The 20,837-nt window shown below is 44.5% G+C and overlaps 2 protein-coding genes across 3 annotated transcripts in view; one reads left to right on the top strand and one right to left on the bottom strand.

The window, feature by feature from the left end:
* Nucleotides 1-427: 427 nt before the first annotated feature.
* Nucleotides 428-14,050, top strand: CUZD1 (CUB and zona pellucida like domains 1). Its single transcript, XM_045439757.1, has 9 exons — nucleotides 428-531; nucleotides 2,787-2,937; nucleotides 4,825-5,039; nucleotides 6,932-7,082; nucleotides 7,611-7,828; nucleotides 8,510-8,682; nucleotides 9,733-10,124; nucleotides 10,910-11,178; nucleotides 13,195-14,050. The coding sequence occupies exons 1-9, from the start codon at nucleotides 450-452 to the stop codon at nucleotides 13,368-13,370; spliced, it is 1,827 nt and encodes a 608-aa protein (XP_045295713.1). The 5' UTR covers nucleotides 428-449; the 3' UTR covers nucleotides 13,371-14,050.
* A 3,657-nt stretch (nucleotides 14,051-17,707) lies between these two features.
* Nucleotides 17,708-20,837, bottom strand: part of LOC123577445 (deleted in malignant brain tumors 1 protein-like) — a 21,176-nt gene continuing 18,046 nt past the window's right edge. For both annotated transcript variants that reach the window (XM_045439758.1, XM_045439759.1), the window contains one exon: nucleotides 17,708-18,169. In XM_045439758.1, coding sequence (XP_045295714.1) covers nucleotides 17,878-18,169 — 292 coding nt within the window. In that variant the 3' untranslated portion in view covers nucleotides 17,708-17,877. The remainder of the gene's footprint in view (nucleotides 18,170-20,837) is intronic.

Here is a 20,837-nt window from a genome sequence, read left to right as displayed (position 1 = left end):
TGCCCAGGTGCCACCCACCTCCCCCAGCTGATCCTTTGACTTCAATTGGAGGAGAAGAGCGGTGAAGGCTTACGATATCAGCAGTGCTACCTGCTTCGTGATCTGAACAAATAACAGGGCGAAGGCTCAACTCTAACTCGGTGCCGTGATGAATTACTCAGTGCCTGCTGCGGGCCGGGGGCTCGAGATCCCCTGCGAGGAAGTTTTTAGCTGGGAACTTTCTGTAAGCTTTCCAGGAATGAGCCCGAGAGGGAACACTCAAGTTGGGGATTGCTGATAATTCACCAGTCACACAGCTGCTCCATTCCCACATAAATTTAGTCCTTGGCTGGTCACACTGACACATTTCCCTGAAGGTGGCCAGAGGGCTCATGAAGCCAGCCGGTTATGAAACACCGAGAAGTATAAAAGCCTGCTAGCCCTCTGGGCTGTTTTTCCCCCTGACAGAGATGGAGGCTGTGAGCAGGCTTGTCCCCTTGGCCCTTTTCATCGTGCCGTGTTTGGCAGAGTTCAACTGGACCCGGTCTGAAGGTAAGAAACTTGAACCAGTTCTTTTTTTCCCTAACAAAATAGGGAGACTTCCTTCCAAGAGGCCTCTGCCCAAAGTTTTGAAGTTTTAATTACCTACTAATGACCGTATTACAGAGAACACTTATTCATATGCTCTTGATGTGATTTCGAATTGGTACTGTTTTTTTTCAAGCCCACGTGACAATATACGTAAAAATATTTTTTAAAAAATCACAAAGAATTTTACCAGGTAATTTTACTACTGAGAAGTAAATACCTCGGAAATAATTATAAAAGTGCACACACACACACACAAAACACACGGTGCATTTACCCAATTGTAAAAAGCAATGTGAATGTCCCTCATTCATTCTGTAAGTTGTAGATCCACACAAAGTTACGTACTTCGGCAGTTTCTTACAAGTAAGACTGAGCTAGAAGAAAGGTGCCCAGGATCTACCTTAAGAGAGAGAGAGAGAGAGAGAGAGAGAGAGAGAGAGAGAGAGAGAGAAAGCTACCTGAAATTTGTGTAATATGATGTTCTGTTTAAAATACATACACTTGGGGAGCCTGGGTGGTCAGTCAGTTAAGCAGCCGACTTCTTCTCAGGTCATGATCTCACGGTCCGTGAGTTCAAGCCCCGCATCGGGCTCTGTGCTGACACCTCAGAGCCTGGAGCCTGTTTCGGATTCTGTGTCTCCCTCTCTCTGACCCTCCCCTGTTCATGCTCTGTCTCTCCCTGTCTCAAAAATAAAAAAAAAAAAAAAACGTTAAAAAAAAATTAAAAAAAAATACATACACTTGAGCATTTTTAAAGATCAGGAAGTAGGAAAGGAAAGGTTCTGAAGTATTTACAAGGAGTTTTTAATGGTCATTTTTTTCCTGGATGGGTGGGATTATACACTTTTTTTCTTGGCTTTCTGATGTTTTTTACTAATAAACATAATAGTAGTTATTGTTGGGGAAAAAGAAATAAGAGACTACTGTTACAAGGACATAGCTCATCAGTCATAGATAAAAAGAAAATGAGAAGCTTTTGGGAACCCTTAGTTGGGTTCCATTCTGAAGTATTTGATTTTTTTATTCACATTCTGTTAGAGTTGCTGCTGCAGCTCCTCCCCTCCTTCCTCCTCTTCCTTCTCTTTAGTAACAGCTTTATTAGGATATAAGCCACATACCATAAAATCCACTCTTCTAAAATGTAGAATTTACCGGTTTTCAGTATAGGCACAGAATTGTGCCACCATGACTACTTTCTAATTTGAGAACATTTTCATCACCTCAGAAAGAAACTCTGCACCCATTGGCTGTTTTTTCCAGTGCTCTCAGCCCAAGACAACCACCAGTCTACTTTCCGTCTCTATAATAGATTTCCCCAATCTGGACATTTCCTATCAATGAAACCCTACAATATATGTGGTCTTTCACTCAGCTTAATATATACGAGGTTCATCCACGCTGTACCATGGGCCAGCGCTTCATCCTTTTTATTGCTGAGTGATCCTGCGTAGTATGGATGGACCAGATTTTATTTGTTCATCATTTGATGGACATTTGAGTTGTTTCCCCTTGTCGGTTATTTTGGCTAGCGCGGCTGTAAGCATTAGTGTACGTATGTGTTTATTCCTTTTGGAGACATGCCTAGGAGTGGAATTGTTGTGTTATGGGAACTCCCTGTTTCATCTTTTGAGGACTTGTCGGACCGTTTTCCCAGCAGCCATCCCATTAGCTTTGCAGGAGGGTTCCAATTTTTCCATATCCTTGTCAAATTCTCGTTTTCTGTTTTCGACTCTAGTTTTGTTTCACATTCTAAACGGTGTGAAGTGGTATCTCACTGTGGTTTTCATTAGCATTTTCCCCGATGACTAATGATGTTGAGGATCTCTTCATGTGCTTATTGGCCTTTATGTCTTCTTTGGAGAAATATCTAATTTGGTCCTTTGTCTTTTATCGGGTTGTCTTTTAATGATTGAGTTGTAGGAGTTCTTTGTATATTGTAGATATAAAGTTTATTTTTAAAACCATCTTTCTGCAAGCCCTAATATATTCTTTATTTTTTATGCACCACTTATAGAGGAATCATAAATATTTTCTCCCCAAGGACTCTAAGAGGGGGAAATCAGTTGCTGGTGGCTTACTTTGGAATGAGTTAAATACCATTCACAATCACCGGCATGCTTGTATGGATAGTACATGTGGGAGGTAGATTCCCAACCCCTCGAGGAGAAGGGCAGGGGCTGCTGACTTTTCTCAGTGCCAACTGTGGTCTCTACCAGGCAAATCTAGCTGCCGGGCCACCGTGGGAGGCACCAGCCAATCGGATGCCCATAGAGCCCTAATCCTGCAACTCAATCCCAATGAGGACTGCACCTGGACACTAGAAAAACCAGAAAACAAAAGCATCAGAATCATTTTTTCCCACTTCCAGTAAGTAGAGGCTTTGCTTTCTAATGAGGGTGGTTGAACTCTGGCCATACCAAGGAGTCTGTGTCGAAAAAAAATCAGCTGCTCCTAGAGGTGGTGGTAACTCCCACGACCATGGTGATGGTCATAATGGCTGACAGTCACTGACTGATGACTGGGCCCCTGGCTGTGGTCACAGAGGTCCTGTGAGGTCAGTATGAGTATCCCAGGCACAGGGAGATTGAAAACTTGTCTCTGGTCACATAGTGAGTGGAATGACCATAGTTAGTATCCAGCTAGCCTAGTTCCAGGTTCCAGGTCCTGAAACACTAAACTCATGGTTTCAAAGTATGCATTATAATCAGCAGGGGAGCTTCCAGAAAGTCAGATTCCCAGGCTGCACCTCATACAAATCGGGGGGTGGGGGAGGGGCAGGCAACCAGGCAGCAGTGTTTTTTTTATTTTAAATTTTTTATTTTGAAATAAATGTACACCCACAAGCGTTTTCTAGAAGTGCCCAGGTTATGGCAGTGCGAGGCCAAGCTGAGGACGGGGCGCTGCCCTACCAGACTCTCTCAGGGCTTCGTGAGAACTTCCCCAGTTAATCAGTCCTCTCAACAGCCCTCTGGGGTGGATGCGATCTAATCCCCACTCGGCGGGTAAGAAATCCCAGAGAAGTCACTTCACGTGCCCAGAGTCACGGACCGATACAGGCAGCAGAGGGACCGGATCCCGGCACCCTTGCTCCAGCGCCCCTACGCTCCCCCTCTGCCCGTGGTTCTAAACTGGAGAGTCTCAGAAGCGCGGGAGGGTTTTGCAAAAGCGCGGCTGTGGGACCCTGGGCCCAGATTCTGACCCGGACGGGGGTGGCCGGGGCCCGAGAACGTGCACGGGTAACAACTTCCCAGGTGCTGCTGGTGCGGTCAAGGTACCACACTTTGAGACTCGTGGCCCTTCGCCAGGGAAGTTGGAATTCACTTCTGTCTGGCCCTGAAGGAAATAAAAAAGAAGGGGCGCTTCCGTATTTCCCAGAATTCAAGGGCTATTAATTAAGAATCACATACATTATCCCTGATGTGTCGAGAAAGAGAGGACGGCAGCAGGGCAAGAGCGAGGGAGGGGAGACGAACATTGCCCGTCTTAGACGCTTCTGTGTGCCGGGCCTGTGCCGGTGCTCCCTGTTCAGATGATTATAAACCTCCCACAGGATAAGACGAAGGCTGTGATATCCCCATTTGCAGAAGGGAGAGTGAGGTGAAATCCTGAATAGCTCAGCCCAAGTTACGCAGCAGGGAAGGGGCTACGGTGGAAGAATTCAGGTTTGTCTACCCTCGCGGTGTTCCCTCTAAGCCATCTTGCAACTGTGTCAGGATTCGGGGGCCATCCGGAGAGACCCTGTCAGCATGGGCAGAGGACAATGAATCATTCGGGTCTGCCCTGTCCATGCAGGGCACGGACCGTCCTTAGGGATGAAGACCGGGGGATGTGAGGGAAGGAAGGGGCGTCTGGGGAGATGCTACATGTCCCTTACCGTGAGCGAGGCGGCCGTGGAGGAAGAGTGACTTCCCGTTTCTACGGCCTTGGGTTCCAAATGTAAAGGGGATGAATTCTAAATAAGAAGATGCCACCCCACGGTTCGCACCGGGGCACGAGGAACAGGAGAGATGGAGACGGGAAGGAAAGGAGTCCTGGACCCGAGTCCCACCTCCCCCCTGACTACAGGATCGCTGGCAAAGCAGTTGTGCTTCCTGAGGCCTTTACAGACTGATGGTGTGCGGGTTGATGTTGGGGGGCGGGGGAGGGGGGCCGGTCCCGGTATGCAAACCGCCATGCCGAGGTGAATGACTGACTCCACCCCGAACCCCCTGGCCTGGTGGTTCGTCTCCAACCACACATGTGTTCTGTTCACAGGCTGGATCCCAGTGGAGGGTGTAAAAATGAAAACATTAAAGTTTTTGATGGAAACTCTACCAAGGGGTCTCTGCTCGGGAAAGTCTGCAGTAAACATGACTATGTTCCTGTTTTTGAGTCATCATCCGATACGTTAACGGTTCAAATAGTCACCGATTCTGTAAGAATGCAAAGAACTGTCTTCATCTTCTACTACTACTTCTCACCCGGCACCTGTAAGTAAGGACACGTGTACGTCCTCTGCACCTGCGAGCGCAGAAGGTCACACACTCTCCTGCGTGGGTTGTTGTAACCTTGAGTCTGAGTCTGTGCCCTGAGAGCTCGCTGTGTGCGAGAGCAGCGGTTCTCTAACCTGTGTGCGGAAGAATCACCTGGAGAGCTTGTGAAATCAGATTCTGATTCACTGGTTCTGGCATGGAGCCCATGACTTTGCCTTTCTAACCAGCTCCCACGTGAGGCAGATGGACGGGGCTGATCAGACGGCTACGTATTGAGGTGTACTGTGTGACAGACTGAAGCAGACTCTCCAAGTTCACCTGTTTAAAAAAAATTTTTTTTAATGTTTATTTATTTTTGAGAGAGAGAGACAGAGTGCGAGTGGGGGAGGGGCAGAGAGAAGGAGGCACAGAATCTGAAGCACGCTCCAGGCTCTGAGCTGTCAGCACAGAGCCCGACGCGGGGCTCGAACCCACAAATCGTGTGATCATGATCTGAGCCAAAGTCAGATGGTCAACTGACTGAGCCACCCAGGTGCTCCCAGCCTGTTTTATAATAACCTGAGATCCTTTGAAATGCCTGTTCAGGGACTGTTCCTCCCTCTGGTCTGAACACAACATCTTTGGAGCTATAGAATCTACATGTTTAACACGTCTTCCAGGTGATTCTTTTTGTAAATTTTTTAATAAAAAAAATATATTTATTTATTTATTTTTGAGAGAGTGCATGAGTGAGCAGGGGAGGAGCAGAGAGAAAGGGGGAGACAAAATCCCAAGCAGGCTCAATGTGGTCAGTGCAGAGCCCTATGTGGGGCCCGAGCTCACAAATCGTGAGATCATGACCTAAGCTGAAATCAAGAGTCCGATGCTTCACCAACTGAGCTACCTAGGTGCCCCTTCCAGGTAATTCTTGATAAAGAAGGTCATCCAGGGAGCACATGCTGAGAATCTCTTATCTCACATCTGAATCTAAGACTGTCAGGCAGTCTGAGGCTACAAATACATGGTTCTGCATTCACAGCACCCAGATTCCGCTGCAACCCAAAGCAGAATGCCAAGAAACTCTGCAAGTGGGTTCAGGAGCAAAGCTCCAGTCTGGTTTGCTTTCCGAGGCCCAGAGTTGAGTATGCCACCCTCCTCTTAAACTGCTGTATCCTTGGTGTGGGCGGATCTCCAGAGTGGAGCAGTTAGGGCTCTCTGAAGCCAGACCCGGGCCACCTTTTCGGGCCTTACCTCTACCCACTACCTGACCTGCATCCTAGGCTTCAGCCGGCCTACACCATTTTACACCTCCCTAAAAGGAGCCTTCATGTTGGCTGTCTGTGTTTCACTTGTCTGGCTGCTTGCTTACTTACTGGGGAGGGGAGGGGAGGGACCGAGGGTGTCTTCACGAAGGCTGCATCCGAGCTGAGCTGTGAACCACAGTGTAGGGTAGGGAGAGGTGGGAAGCAGGAGAGGAGGGCTCCCGTCTGCTGGCACCAACAGTCTGAGGAGCCACGGGAGGGAAGGACAGTGGGGAACAGTAGGTCAGGCAGAGGTGGCTGATGAGGCTGGAAAGCTAGGCTGGGGCCAAGTGAGGAAGAGCCTCAGATGTTAGTCCTAAGAGTGTGACATCATTTTCCGTGGCTAAGACCTTAGTGGAGGGTCTCTAAAGCTGGGACAGATCTTACAGTGTCACTCTGCCCTGCACCAGTGGCCAGAAAATCCAGTGATAAAGAAAGATGAGAATTTCAGTCTGCTGCCAATTCAAAAGAGGGCAATAGAATAAAATTCGGGGGGTCGGGGTGGGGATTGCTTATTGAGCTCAACGCACAGCACAGAAACTAAATGAAGTCTCTCAATGAAGTCTCTCTTGTGATTTATACTCTTGGTCACCCTCACATCCCTTTCAGCTATTCCAAACTGTGGCGGTTACTTGGATGCCTCCGAAGGATCCTTTACCAGCCCCAATTACCCAAATCCACATCCTGCACTGGCTTATTGCGTGTGGCACATACAAGTGGAGAAAGGTTACAAGATAAAATTACACTTCAAAGACATTTTGTAAGTACTGTGGTCCATTTCTCCTGTTGGAGAAAGGCAGCGAGCCCCCCCTGGCAAATGGGGAACCTGGGGAAGGGAAAAGACCATGTGGACCCCCTCCTAGATGAGCATTATTCAAAGAATGGGTGTATAAAGAAAATACCAGTAAGCGTCTGACTTCGGCCCAGGTCATGATCTCATGGTTTGTGGTTTCAAGCCCCACGTCGGGCTCTGTGCTGACAGCTCAGAGCCTGGAGCCTGCTTCAGATTCTGTGTCTCCCTCTCCCTCTGCCCCTCCCCACTCGTGCTCTGTCTCTTGGTCTCAAAAATAAATAAAACATTAAAGACAATTAAAAAAAGAAAGCACCAATATTATTGCATTGAAGTAAATGGACTCTTTTTCTGAAGATTCTGAGGTCACACCAGGGATGGGCAAAGCCCCAGGTTTGTCATCATAAGCCTGAGATCCCACCGTAAGGAAAACTCTTGAATCACTTAGGACTGAGACTGTTGAGAATTGAATTTTCACCAGAGGCCCTACTTCTCTAGCATAGAAGTGGACGAATACTGCAGATTTGACTTCATTGCCGTTTATGATGGCTCCTCCACCACCTCTGGCCTGCTTGGACAAGTGTGTGGCTACGTGAAGCCCACCTTTGAATCCTCGTCGGACTCGCTGACCGTTGTGCTATCTACAGATTACGCCAACTCCTACCGAGGCTTCACTGCTTCCTACACTTCAGTTTACGCGGGAAACGTCAACACTAGTAAGTCATACCCCTTAGCTGTTTTGAGCTCTCTGAGGACGGTGCCCGTAGAAACTGCCCTTTAATTCTTAGCCTACCCGTGGCTCCCCTGCTTGCAAGCCTGTCGTACATACTTTGGAACATCTTCGTGATCGGAAGCTGGAGGATCAGTTCTGTGCATTGCCTCGTACAAGAGGAAGGGAATGATTTTATTAACTTGAGAAAGATTTCTGTAGAAAATAGCGACTGTTTTCCTTATTGCCTTCTGTAAAGGCACAATTAAAAATAATAGAGTCACAGATTCAAGTTGCAAAAAAGGTCACGGTGAACGTCGTAAGAGGTGGGTCAACTACTCTGCTGTCTCAGCCTGCTGATTATGGTTTAGAGCAAAATGGCTTTGAGTTTTTATTTTTTAATTTAATTAATTAATTTATTTATTCATTCATTTATTCATTCATTCATTTTATTTATTTTATTATTCTATTTTTTATATGTAATTTATTGTCAAACTGGTTTCCATACAACACCCAGTGCTCATCCCAACAGGTGCCCTCCTCAATGCCCATCACCCACTTTCCCCTCTCCCCGGCTTTGAGTTTTTTTATATACTTCTGTGCGCATAGCTTTTCAAGATCCAAAGTTCAAGGTTGACCTAAACATAATCATCCCTGTTTTGTTTTTGTTTTTGTTTTTTCTGAACAGCATCCTTAACTTGCTCCTCAGACAAGATGAGAGTTATCATTAGTAAATCCTACCTGGGATTATTAAAATATAGCGAGAATAACTTACAACTAAATGACCCAACTTGCACACCAAAGATATCAAATGTGGTGGAATTTTCTATTCCTCTGGATGGATGCGGTACAGTCAAAAAGGTAAAGCGAGACACTGAGCTGGCTTTTGTCACACGCCAGAGATGTGTTAGATAACACCGCGGTACTTGCTGGTGACTTTAATGAACAACTCCCAAGCCTTAGCAGCTTCATGTGTGGTAAGCTTGTGGGGACATATAAGTGCACTCACTCATTTACACACCAATGCCAAATTGCCACATTCATTATCAGGGTAACTGGAGGGTGGTTATCTTTTCCAAAAGGTGAAGAACTCTGACGACTCACTGCAGAAAGTTCGAACATCTAGATACTGCAGGTGTAAGAGTCTACCAATAATACTTGTACAGAAAATGTCTACATCTCATATTCAGCAAACACCTAGCTGTATTTTTATGATCTTCTTCTTTCCTCTGTAAAGAGAGAAGATAAAAATATTATGCTTTGTTTTAAACATGAAGGACATAAGTTTCGTTCTACCTTTTCTAGAACTTGAAGATCTCAAACATTTGCAACCTGTAGGTCCCTTTAGGATGTATTCCCTAAACTTTTCACTCAGGTCATGAAACAACGATGTCATTGAAAAGAATGGGAGCTACTCCGGGGAATCAATAAGGATGGAAGTAAATCGTTATTTTTTGCTCCACATGAACAGCTGGACGATTATCTGCGTATCCCTAGGGAAAGCAGTCCGGGGAAACCCTACTGCAGGACTTCTGTCCGCATACACTTGGGAAACCGCCCAGGGAGCCGCACTAACTTAATGCTACTTACGAAAGGCAATACATTATAGGGTCTCGAGTCTTTCTAGGGCTGGAAATTTGTGTTCAAAATTGTTTTTAACGTAAAAAGTTCTGTCTAATTCCGTATTCCGTTCTTTCTAAGCCAAGCTCTGTCTCTTGTCTCACGTGTTTTCTTCCTACCCAGCATGTTTCTTAAAGAAAGCACATTTGAGCCTTATGGTATTCCAACATGCAAGCTGCTGACTTGCAATTTAAGATGATTGTGTGCCTACCCACACATGCCATGCATATCTATGTTCTAAAATATTATTGGACTTAAAATACAACATTTGAATTCCATCTTGGTCTGCAGGTAGAAGATCATTCAATTACTTACACCAACATAATCACTCTCATTCCGTCCTCTGCATCTGAAGTGATCACCCGCCAGAAACATCTCCAGATTGTTCTGAAGTGTGAAATGGAACGTAATTCTACTGTGGAGATGATGTACATAACAGAAGATGACATAATACAAAATCAAAATGTGCTGGGCAAATATAACACAAGCATGGCTCTTTTTGAATCCAATTCATTTGAAAAGCCTCTGCTGGAGTCACCATATTATGTGGATTTGAACCAAACTCTTTTTGTTCAAGTCAGTGTCCACACCTCGGATCCAGATTTGGTGGTTTTTCTTGATACCTGTATTGCCTCTCCCACGTCTGACTTTGCATCCCCAACCTATGACCTCATCAAGAGTGGGTATGTACTGATGGGTGATACGCTTTTCTGAGGATTAATAATGACTCGAATGAAGTAGTATTTTTTGTGTATGGTTGTACAATTCCTGTGTGCCTGCTGTATAATTGTTCTCTATACTGCTGCCATGGAGTTTAGTAAATTTAATTGTTTTACAAAATACAGATAGTGTATACTAGTGACAAATACTTTAAGTTAGAGCATTTCTACAGCCACAGCCCATATCCACTAGAATTTTAAGTATGTTTCCCAAATGTTTGCTGGTAGAAACAAATATATTTTTTGTCAAGAGGCTTTGTGGTTTTGTTTTTGCTTCCCCCCCAACACCCCATGTTGATTATTTTCAACAAAACGCCAAAGGATTATTTCATTTGTTCCAGATTTAGAACACAGACATAATGCAATTAGTAAAGTATATGCGGCATTCTCTTTAAAAAAAAAAAAAAGGAAAGTTTTCCTCTTTTTCTGTAAGCTGATGGACTTTATATCAACCCTATTGGCACGTTCAAAGCAAGTGTGTAGAGTAAGGCATTTGAGTTCTAATATATCTGAATTGGTGTTCTAATTAATTCACATAGACTAGGAATTTTATTGCTGGAGGGAACTTTATCTTACCCAGGAATCAGATCTATAGCCTTAGCTCACTATGGTCTGAGCTAAAGACATTGTCTTTCTAGAGCAATTTTTGGACCCACAAATTAGTTCAAACAAAACTCTGTATCATTTCTTTTCAATATCAAAAAGACTGAATTGTAAATTTTCTAAATGTGCCATAAATTCTGTTCCAGATGTAGTCGAGATGAGACTTGTGAGGTGTATCCATTTTCTGGACACTATGGAAGATTCCAATTTAATGCCTTTAAATTCTTGAGAAATCTGGGCTCCGTGTATCTACAGTGTAAGATTTTGATATGTGACAGTAGTGACCATCAGTCTCGCTGCAACCAAGGCTGTGTCTCTAGAAGGAAACGAGACATTTCTTCATACAAATGGAAGGCAGATTCTGTCATAGGACCTATTCGTCTGAAAAGGGATCAAAGTGCAAGTGGAAATTCAGGTAAAGAACAAGCTATTTCCTGATCTAAGAACACCTCATGGTTCATTAAATTCTGCTCAATTGTGTTCCTGCTTAAGCATGCACAGTGTAGAGATTTATGACATCAGCAGCTAAGTCCTAATAAGCACACAAGATTAATTTTTCTATTAGTTGAAAAAATGTAAACCAGGTACATTTTAAGCATATTATGCACTGATAATGTACCATGATCCCTGTGGCTTTTGAGTATAACTTCCCCACTTCTAAAACCAACACTTTCTCTTAGCTTCCTGACTCCTTGTTATAGACAGCATGGCAGATAACAGAATCCAAGCAATGTATTTTAACTCCTATATGAGAAAATCCGATGAACCTGCATCCCACACAACCACCTTTTTGGGAAAAAAAAGCAATTTTTTTCTAAGAGAAAATACTCTATTTTTAAGATGGACCTACTTCTTTTTTTTAAATGTTTATTTTATTTTTGAGAGAGAGAGAAAGAGAGAGAGAGCAGGTGCACATACGTGAGCACGGAGTTGGGGGTGGGCAGAGAGAGGGAGACAGAGGATCCGAAGCTCGATGCTTGAAGTCACGAACTGTGAGATCGTGACCTGAGCAGAAGTCTGATGCTTAAGTGCTTACCTGACTGAGCCACCCAGGTGCCCCCAGCCCTGCTTCTTTTTTTTTTTTTTTTTTCAACGTTTATTTATTTTTTTGGGACAGAGAGAGACAGAGCATGAACGGGGGAGGGGCAGAGAGAGAGGGAGACACAGAATCGGAAACAGGCTCCAGGCTCTGAGCCATCAGCCCAGAGCCCGACGCGGGGCTCGAACTCATAGACCGCGAGATCGTGACCTGGCTGAAGTCGGACGCTTAACCGACTGCGCCACCCAGGCGCCCCTGTTTGTTTTTGTTTTTTGTTTTGTTTTGTTTTGTTTTGTTTTGTTTTGTTTTGTTTTGTTTTGTTTTCAGCCCTGCTTCTTTTTAAAGGATTGAAACATGACCCCTGCCAGGTCACAGGAGAATGAGGTGGTGGTGGCCACTCATGGACAAGCCACGACTAAATGGCTTTGGATGGACCAGAGTTAAATAAAAACTGCTTATGAGTTTATCTCATGTGAAAATTATCCTGGCATAAAAGAATCTTGTGACCTCTATGTTAATTGTTATTTGAATGGACTATGAAGGAGTAGGATTCTAGTTTGTAGCAAAACATTTCTAAGATAAACGCAAAAGAACACAAAAATTAAATCCAGTAACTTTATAAACACATTCACTAAAGATGATGCATCTGTGGATATTAGTCTGAAATTAGTTGAAAATCTGTGAATGAAAGTTACAGAAATATCATCCATATTAGAAAGTACCCTTTTCTAGGGAGCCTGGGTGGCTCAGTCGGTAAAGTGTTCTACTCTCGGTTTCGGCTCAGGTCATGATCTCACGGTTTCATGAGTTTGAACCCCCAGTTGGGCTCTGTGCTGACAGTGTGGAGCCTGCTTGGGATTCTCTCTCTCCCTCCCTCTCTTTCTCTCTCTCCCTCTCTCTCTCTCTCTCTCTCTCCCCCTCCCTCTCCCTCTCTCTGTCCCTCCCCTGCTCAGGCTGTCTCTGTCTCTCTCAAAATAAATAAATAAAAACTTTTAAAAAAGTACCCTTTTCCTGTTTCAAGAGGAGAAACCAGTTGTTTCTCTATCAATCACATATATTTTGACAACTATGGGAAATAGTGAGAATCCATAAATGGACCCGCGCTTCTGTTTGACGGAGATGCTTGATTGTCACAAGTTTTTCACTTTATGTCAAGGAAACAAATTAACTATTTAAACAAACGAATGTAAGGGCATCTCGTCCTTTCTAAACAGAAACATAAACTGATTGAAATATTTGCTCACTGTCACTGTATGTTGTGTTGGCATTGTATACCATGCATTAATTGGTGCATAAGATTCATATTTGCGAGGAGGTACACAATTCATGAACATTTTGTAATGCCAAGTAATACCTTTCTTTAAATGATGTTTATCTTCTTTCCAATTACAGGATTTCAGTATCAAATACATGGAGAAGAAACTCAGAATCAACCTTTCAACAGTCTGCAACTATTTTTATTCATGGCCCTTGCTCTGAATGTAGTGATTGTGGCTACGATCACGGCAAGGCATTTTGTGAAGGAAAGAACAGACTACAAGTACCAGAAGCTGCAGAATATGAACTAACGGGTTCAGCCTTAAGTGAGACACGTTCCTCCTGAACACCAAAGGAAATGCTACCCATTATGAATAAATTAGGGAGAGCCTCATAAGAGTGATGCACAGGTCTTGCTGTCATTGTGGTCAGAGTGTGCTGCCTTGCAGGGTGGTTGAAATGAGCGAACATTATGTAAGTTAGGTCTCATGATAAAGACCTGAAGCCACCAAAATATTAAATGAATTAAAAGCATCCTTTTTCACAAAACATTTTCAGTAAATAATTAGGTGAAAGGAAAAAAAAAAGACGTAAGTCTTCAGCATTAGGTGTATTTATTTTCTAGATGCAAATGTGTTACCTTTTGAAACATATATGAACGTTACAATTTCTGAAACGAAGTGTGACAAAGAGAATGACCATCTTTTTTATTCATACACCTCACTATTTTAATGTGGAGTCTCAGCATCTTACAGCTTAAACACATCTCAGAAAAGGGCTTTGGAAAGAAGACCCTGATTATCATAGGCGAGACTTCTGTGTAGTTTCCAGGTTAACGAATTAAAACAACAGTTCTCCCATTTCCCATCAAACACCAAAGCCAAACATACCTGTAGCAAGGCGGAGTCAGTTCTGACTTAATACGTTCCTCTCTGCTGTGGCTGAACAAATATTAAAGACCTCAGTGTGAACTGACTTTACACATACCGAACATCATATTGAATTCTTTGTCTTAGATGCACATTACAGCTCTACCTCATCACTCAGTACCACCATGGTTTGGGTTCTGATCTACATCTAAAGAGGCAACCACATTTCTGAATGCCCAAAGACTTTCCTCCCGTACACATGTATCGGGTACACAGTAATGCCCGGGGAATATACCACGAGTAAGACGCCATCTCTATTCTCATCGAACAAGTTTTTAGGAGCCTGCTGGGTTTCCAGACCCAAATTGAAATGCATCTTCCCCATTTTCTCTTTAATATGTCCACGTGGATCTTCTAAGCACTTCTCCCAAATGGCCATGAGGTTGGGTGCCCTCCGCATTCCATCAGTATGACAACACAGAGCTACTGCAGAAGTTCTCTTCCAACCTAATGTGAAAACACTCAGAACGTAATCAGAACGGGCAAATCGAATTCAGAAAAACAGAACTTACAACCTGTCTGGGTGCTGGCCCGTCCACCATCTTTCTGTAAGGAACCGATTGATTTTATGCTGGTGGCCAGGCCTGGGGGCTGCTCAGGGGCACACGAGGCACATAGTGTAAGACTAAGACAATTGTCAAATGCCGTGACTCCGTAGACACTGTAAAATTGTATTACCATGCGTCAAAAAACCTTTTGCAGAGCTATTGAGCTATACCAAGGCATTATAGGTATAAAATACTATATATCAGCAAGTGTTTTTCTTCAGGGGAAACTGCAGTAAAGTAATTAAGGGTCCTCGATCTGGAGTTGGTGGCCTGGGTGTTAGCTCTTCCTCTTACCTGGTGGGTTACCTTCGCCGGGTTCACCTTCAGCCTTGATCTCCACAATTTAAAACAGAGAAGGTAAAACTGCCCCCTCCCCCACCCCCCACCCCGGAGTGTTGCAAGGATTAAACGAGAAAATGAGTTGCAGTCCGGGGCTGTCTGTGTTCCACGTGCCACCAGTGGTGATTACCCGTGGCCGGCCCCCCAAGTCCTGTCTTAGTACCTGCTTCCTCAGACCCCACCTGGTATTGACTGTCATGGCTCGGATCCCGGGAAACCACTTCTGATAGAGAGTATTGCGCACAGAAGGATTCCTGGGGAGTGTGCTTGCGATCAAGCCCTGAAAGGGGTGAGGGAAGGAGGACCCGGCAGGGGAGTTGCTGAGCGGAGGAGCAGTCGCAGCAGAAAGCCCCGTCAACCCCCCAGGAGTCCTGGGCTGGGCCGGCTCTTCAGAGATGCCCCATGCCGAGGCTTGGTGCTCCGGCCATTACATGCCTCTCTTGACCACTCGTGGTTGAAGCCAACGAATGGGGCTGAGGCAGCTGCCTTGAGCCGAGGGAATTCCTGCAGAGCAGTGGGGCCGAGAGCCATCAGCCACCAACACTCCCGGCAGCTTGAGGAGTGAGTGATCCCATCTGAGGGAGATGTGGGTGTCACACCAGAGCGGTCACTAGACTCACTTCCTAAAAGAGGATTTTCAGAATGTCTCACAGCGCTAAATTCTGACTCCATTACGCTGTATTCAAGACACGTGCCTAACAAGGTATGTCAGCAAGGCTAAGAGCAAATTGGGCAATGGAATATCAGCACGTGCAAACCAGATGGGGAGGGTCACCTCATTACCACTGAGCGGGGTGGAACCCAGGCTGTCCATGTGACCTTGCTGCTCCCCCCCCATCCCCCCGGAAGGTGGAGTTGCCTTGTTACCTCTGGATGAGGGTTGAGGTCCTGGCTCTACCCAGAGTGGTGTTAAAGGGTGGGGTTAGAAGTCTAGGCTCCCCATCTGGTCTCCGCCTGACCTGGGGGGTGTTGGGGAGGCTCTGGTTACTGCCCAGAGGTGACACCACCCTGCGCAGGGGAGGGGAGATGTAAGGATCCTGAGGGCAGGTGAAAGTCTAGGCTCCCCGCTTCACCTTCGTTGGCTGGGCTGAGGGTAGGGCCACAGTTTTACCCATGGTGTGTGGAGCCAGGTGGCTATCGTGTAAAAGTTCTCTGTCTTGCCTGGCTGCTCCTTTACCCGTCCTTTGGCTGGAGACAGCAGACTTCTCTTGGGGCCTTTTTGTCTGTACCCATTGGTGTTTCTGGGTTGCAGTTTTCTGTGAAGTGCATTTTGATCCAGAAAGCACAGGATGCTTAGCAGTGGCCGTGGCTTTTACACTTCAGCGTCCCTAAGAATCACCTGGAATAGTTGTGGAAAGGGCCGCTTCCTGGCTTCTGTTAGCTGAGCCACAGCCAGAGAGCCTGGCTGGGAAGTTCACTGGCCCCTTATTTATTTATTCTGAAAAGATCAGTCCTTTCAATGTCGATACTTTTCATGTTAGGCACCTGTTAGAAGTCCTAAGATGCTGAGTTTGGAAGCTGTTAGCCTCTCACTTCCTCAACACATTTGGATAGCTGCAGTTACTGGGCAGATAAGCTTTGGAAAGTAGAAACTCCAGCAGCTCACAGCTTACCTGGAAAACTCCTTAATTCATCTGAAGCCCTTGGGTGAAATCGATGCCCGATGCTAAAATCATGTGACTGAAGATGAAGCCACTGGGTGACAAATGATTAACTTCTGATTTAAAGATACGGTCTTCACCAGACTGGCCAGTAATTACGTTTCGTCAACTTCTACTAGGTATAAGCAGGGAACATCATCAAAGTAAACGTCAGTAACCTATTTTTAGCAAGATGGTTGTCGATGAAGGGCACGTTTGAAATGAAACTGAGATGTTCCCCTTTGGAGGCAATGTCCGCCCTTGGGTCACTCGTCAGATTTTCATCTCTTGGGACTTCAGGGTTAGCTCCCAGGCTCCCCCAAACCCTGCCCTCCTCCCTGGGGGACTTGGCCATATTCATCCCATCTCATACTGCTATTTAATGACAATGAAAGGAAAAATCTCTTGGCCTTAAGGACTCATATTTCAAACATTGCTGTTGAATATTTCTTGACAAGCAAAGAAAAAAACAATGGCCACGTCCAAAACTGTCTCTTTAAAGACTGAGCCTAGTGCAGACCTCTTTCTGTGATGATACAAAGAGAGCGTGGATAAAGTGGGTGCTGCCCTCCTTTCTCAGGAGGGTGTGGGATATACAAGCCTTTCTTTCTGTACTCTTCAGATTTCCTGTGTACTTTTTAGCTTTCCTATAAAGCTTTGAGGATCTGGGACATGGACTGAGTGCGTGGTAGCTCAGCAAGCAGTCACGGGTGGTTCGTGTGATTGTGTCTCAGACTCCCATTTGCTGTCAATGTCAAAGCTGTCGCCCAAACCCAACAAAGCTGAGGCACAATTTGTTCCCTTTGAAATGGGCAAAGTGAGCTTGTTTTGAGTAAGTGATAACAAGTAAATGAGCAAATGACCTGTTTGATTCAACTGACCAGTTATTAGGGTTAAAAAGAAAAAAAAAGCAGTGATTTCCTGACACTTAGTTTATTTTTCCTAAGACTCTTAGTGAGATCTGAAAAGAAATTCTCACATCATTCAAGGGACAGAAACAAAAAGATCCACCTACCAGCATCTGAATATTAAGGAGTCAATTAAAAAAAATACCTTAAATTGGCAATTTGATACAGAGAGAGAGAACTCTGTTCTTGATAACATTTTGTGCAGTTAAGACAATGATCACGTGCTTGGTAGTGAAGAATTAGAAAATGCAGCATCTCCGGCTGGCAAAGAGAGGGACTGCCTGGAAGTTTAGTAATCAGAGAAGGTTTATTTAGCAACAAACTTCAGAGAGAACTTCTTCGGCAGTTTCACCTGTCGCTGTGTGGACAACTTCTGATTTCTCAAACTTATTACATTGCGGAAGGGAAATAGACTTTGCTTTCTAATAACAGAATCATGTGAAAAGTGGGGAAATCAAACAAGGGTCTTGTTCCGACCCGTCCCTCTGTGGACTTCCAGTGGCCCCACCACTTGGAAATGCTCAGTCCGCTCTTCTGTGGTCTCTATGGGGCCCACATCCCTCTTACTCCGCTCTGCACAGCCCTGGGAGCAGCGGGAGGAATGGTCCCCCACTTTGCACACGGCGACCTCACACTGCAGATACACCACATCATAGCTGCTGAGAAAGTTGAAGGCGTTGAACTTGAACTGGGCCGTGTTCTTCTGGTGGGAGTGGAGGTTGACATAGCTTTTGTCTTTGATGCACCTGATAGAAGAAACCACCCCCAGCCACAAGGATTAACTTAAAGGATGGTGTGAATGCACCCCAACTCGAATAATCAGGCTTAGACTCAGACATATGAAGCCCAAACACACCTCTTCCCACTACCCACTCTTTCTTTTATGAAGAAACTTAAAATACTATTGTGAGTAGAAAAACCACTGTTCCTGACAGGTAACTGTGAAAGAAATACAATAAAAACCAAACAAGGTAATTAAATTCCAGCTAGAGCTGTTGCCTTCTGAAGCTCTGCTCTATTTTGCCCAAAGGGGAGGTTAAAGGTGGTGGTTGTCTTATTTGCAGGCGAATTTCGAGTATTTTAAAATGTGGGGTTTTTGTAGTTTCAAGTTTTTATTTAAATCCAAGTTAGTTACATACAGTGTAATATCAGTTTCAGTGCTCATCACAAGTGCCCTCCTTAATCACTACCACCCATCTAGCCCATCCCCCGCCCACCTCCCTCCATCAACTTTCAGTTTGTTCTCTATCCTTAAGAGTCTGTTTTATGGTTTACCTCTCTGTCCCCCGTCCATCCTATGTTCATTTGTTTCATTTCTTAGATTCCACATGTGAGTGAAATCATATGGCATTTGTCTTTGACTGACTTATTTCACTTAGCCTTATACCCTCTAGCTCTGTCCTTGTCATTGCAAATGGCAGGATTTCATTCCTTTTGATGAATCTTCTTTATCCATTTATCAGTCAATGGACATTTGGGCTCTTTCCAGAATTAGAATGTGTTTTGTAAACCCTAGTACAACCATGGAAAAAGTTAAGGAAAGAAGTATAAATGATACATCAAGAGAGGAGATAAAATGGAGTAATAGAAAATGCTCCACTGAAACCAGAGAAGACAGCAAAAGGAGAATAGGGGTAGAAACAGAGAATAAACGCACCAAATAGAAAATACTTACCAAGATGGTAGATTTTCATCCAGCTATATCAGTAATCACTTTAAATGTGAGTGTTCTAAGTATGACCATTTAAAGATGCAGACTGCCAGAGCAGATAAAACAAAAGCAACAATAACAAAAAACCCCAAGTTCCAACTAATAACTGTCTATGACACCCATCTTAAAGATAAAGCCATAGAAAAATTGAAAGCAAAGGAATGGAGAAAGATTTAGCATGCTAATACTAACCAAAAGAAAGCTGGAGTAGCTATATTAATTTGAAACAAAACAGAGTTCAGAGCCAGGACAATGATCAGAGATGAAGAGGAATACTGCATAATGATAAAGAGACCAGCCCTCCAAAAAGACACAACAACCCTTAATGAGTATACATGTAACAACGGAGCATCAAAATGCGTGAGACAAAAACTAATAGAACTGCAAAGAGAAATCTACAAATCCACAGTGATGGCTGGACACTCTAACAGCCCTCTGTCTGTAATTGACAGAACCAGCAGGCAGAAAATCAGAAAGGATTTAGATGACCTAAAAAGCACCATCAATCAGCTAGACTAACAGCCATCTCCAGACCACTCCATCCAACACCAGCAGAACACAACTCTTCTCAAGCCTGCATGGAGTATTCACCGAGATAGACCACATTCTGGACCATAACCCACACCTTAGCAAATTTAAAGAAAAGAAATCACACACAATGTATCTTCAGATCACAATGGAACAGAACTAGAAATCAAAAACAGGTTGCTGGAGAACTCCTATTTGGAAATCAAACAACACACTTCAAAGTAACCTGGAGGTAAAAGAAAAAGTCTCCAGAGAAATGTAAAGAATATTTCGAACTAAGTGAAAATGAATATACAATTCACCAAAATCAAATAAATCAAATGCACGTGTTGGAAATGAAGATGTAGAATTCACATTAGGAAATTAGAAACAGAAGAGCATCTTAAACCTAAACAAGCAGAATTGGAAGAATGTTGGCTGTTAAAATTCTGGCACCAAACTGTGTCTCTCTCCTTGACCTATTTGTAAGGAGAATGGAAAGGGAAGAGCTTTCTCACTCTGAGACCCAGTGCGGTTCAATGCCACACCTGTGCACCTCCCATGCTATAGGTCATGCCACCCATGCACAGCGCTACGTCTTGCCCCTCCCCCTGTCTTTTGGAAACAGGTACCACGATGATGCGTCCCATGTAGCTCTCACCACTTTGAAGCTGCCACCAGTAAGTGATAGGGTTTTGTTGTCTTGCACCGGTCACCAATGGCCCATCTCTAAGTGTTTGCTCCTGTTAGGGGGCAAGGGAGCTATGAAGGCAAACAACATACCCAAGTTCTAACTTGGCAATTTGTTGCTTAATCAAAACAGCCATAGTGAATCTCACCACTATAAGAGTTTAGGCTGAGAAGACGCGCCAGCCCATCAGGGTAGATCAGATGTCTGAGAGACTGAACCACAAATAGGGAGTGTAATAAAGTCATAAAACACAGAGGGAAGGGAGGCACAGGTATGAAAGGGTGAGATGGGACAGCAGAGTCCAGGACAGCACGGCCTTTGCCCAAGACTCTTTGGGGATTCAAGGGACGTTGTCCAGGCTTCCTATAACTATTTGTCTCCAGCTGAGATCAGAGGGACGGTAGGGGCCCGACTCTGCCTCTGGGGCATAACGAGCACTATTTTGCACCATGTTATGACTTAGATCTACCAGAGAAGCCACAGGAATGCCACCTGAATATAACAG

The sequence above is a fragment of the Leopardus geoffroyi genome, chromosome D2 (assembly GCF_018350155.1).
Source record: "Leopardus geoffroyi isolate Oge1 chromosome D2, O.geoffroyi_Oge1_pat1.0, whole genome shotgun sequence".
In the NCBI taxonomy this organism is placed as follows: Eukaryota; Metazoa; Chordata; class Mammalia; order Carnivora; family Felidae; genus Leopardus; species Leopardus geoffroyi.
This window is presented reverse-complemented; position numbering and strand designations above follow the sequence as displayed.

Coding starts and splice junctions, on each gene's coding strand:
- CUZD1 (XM_045439757.1), top strand. CDS start 450: ATGGAGGCTGTGAGCAGGCTTGTCCCCTTGGCCCTTTTCATCGTGCCG. Junction 2,938..4,824: donor ATCATTTTTTCCCACTTCCA/GTAAGTAGAGGC, acceptor TTCTGTTCACAG/GCTGGATCCCAGTGGAGGGT. Junction 10,125..10,909: donor TATGACCTCATCAAGAGTGG/GTATGTACTGAT, acceptor ATTCTGTTCCAG/ATGTAGTCGAGATGAGACTT.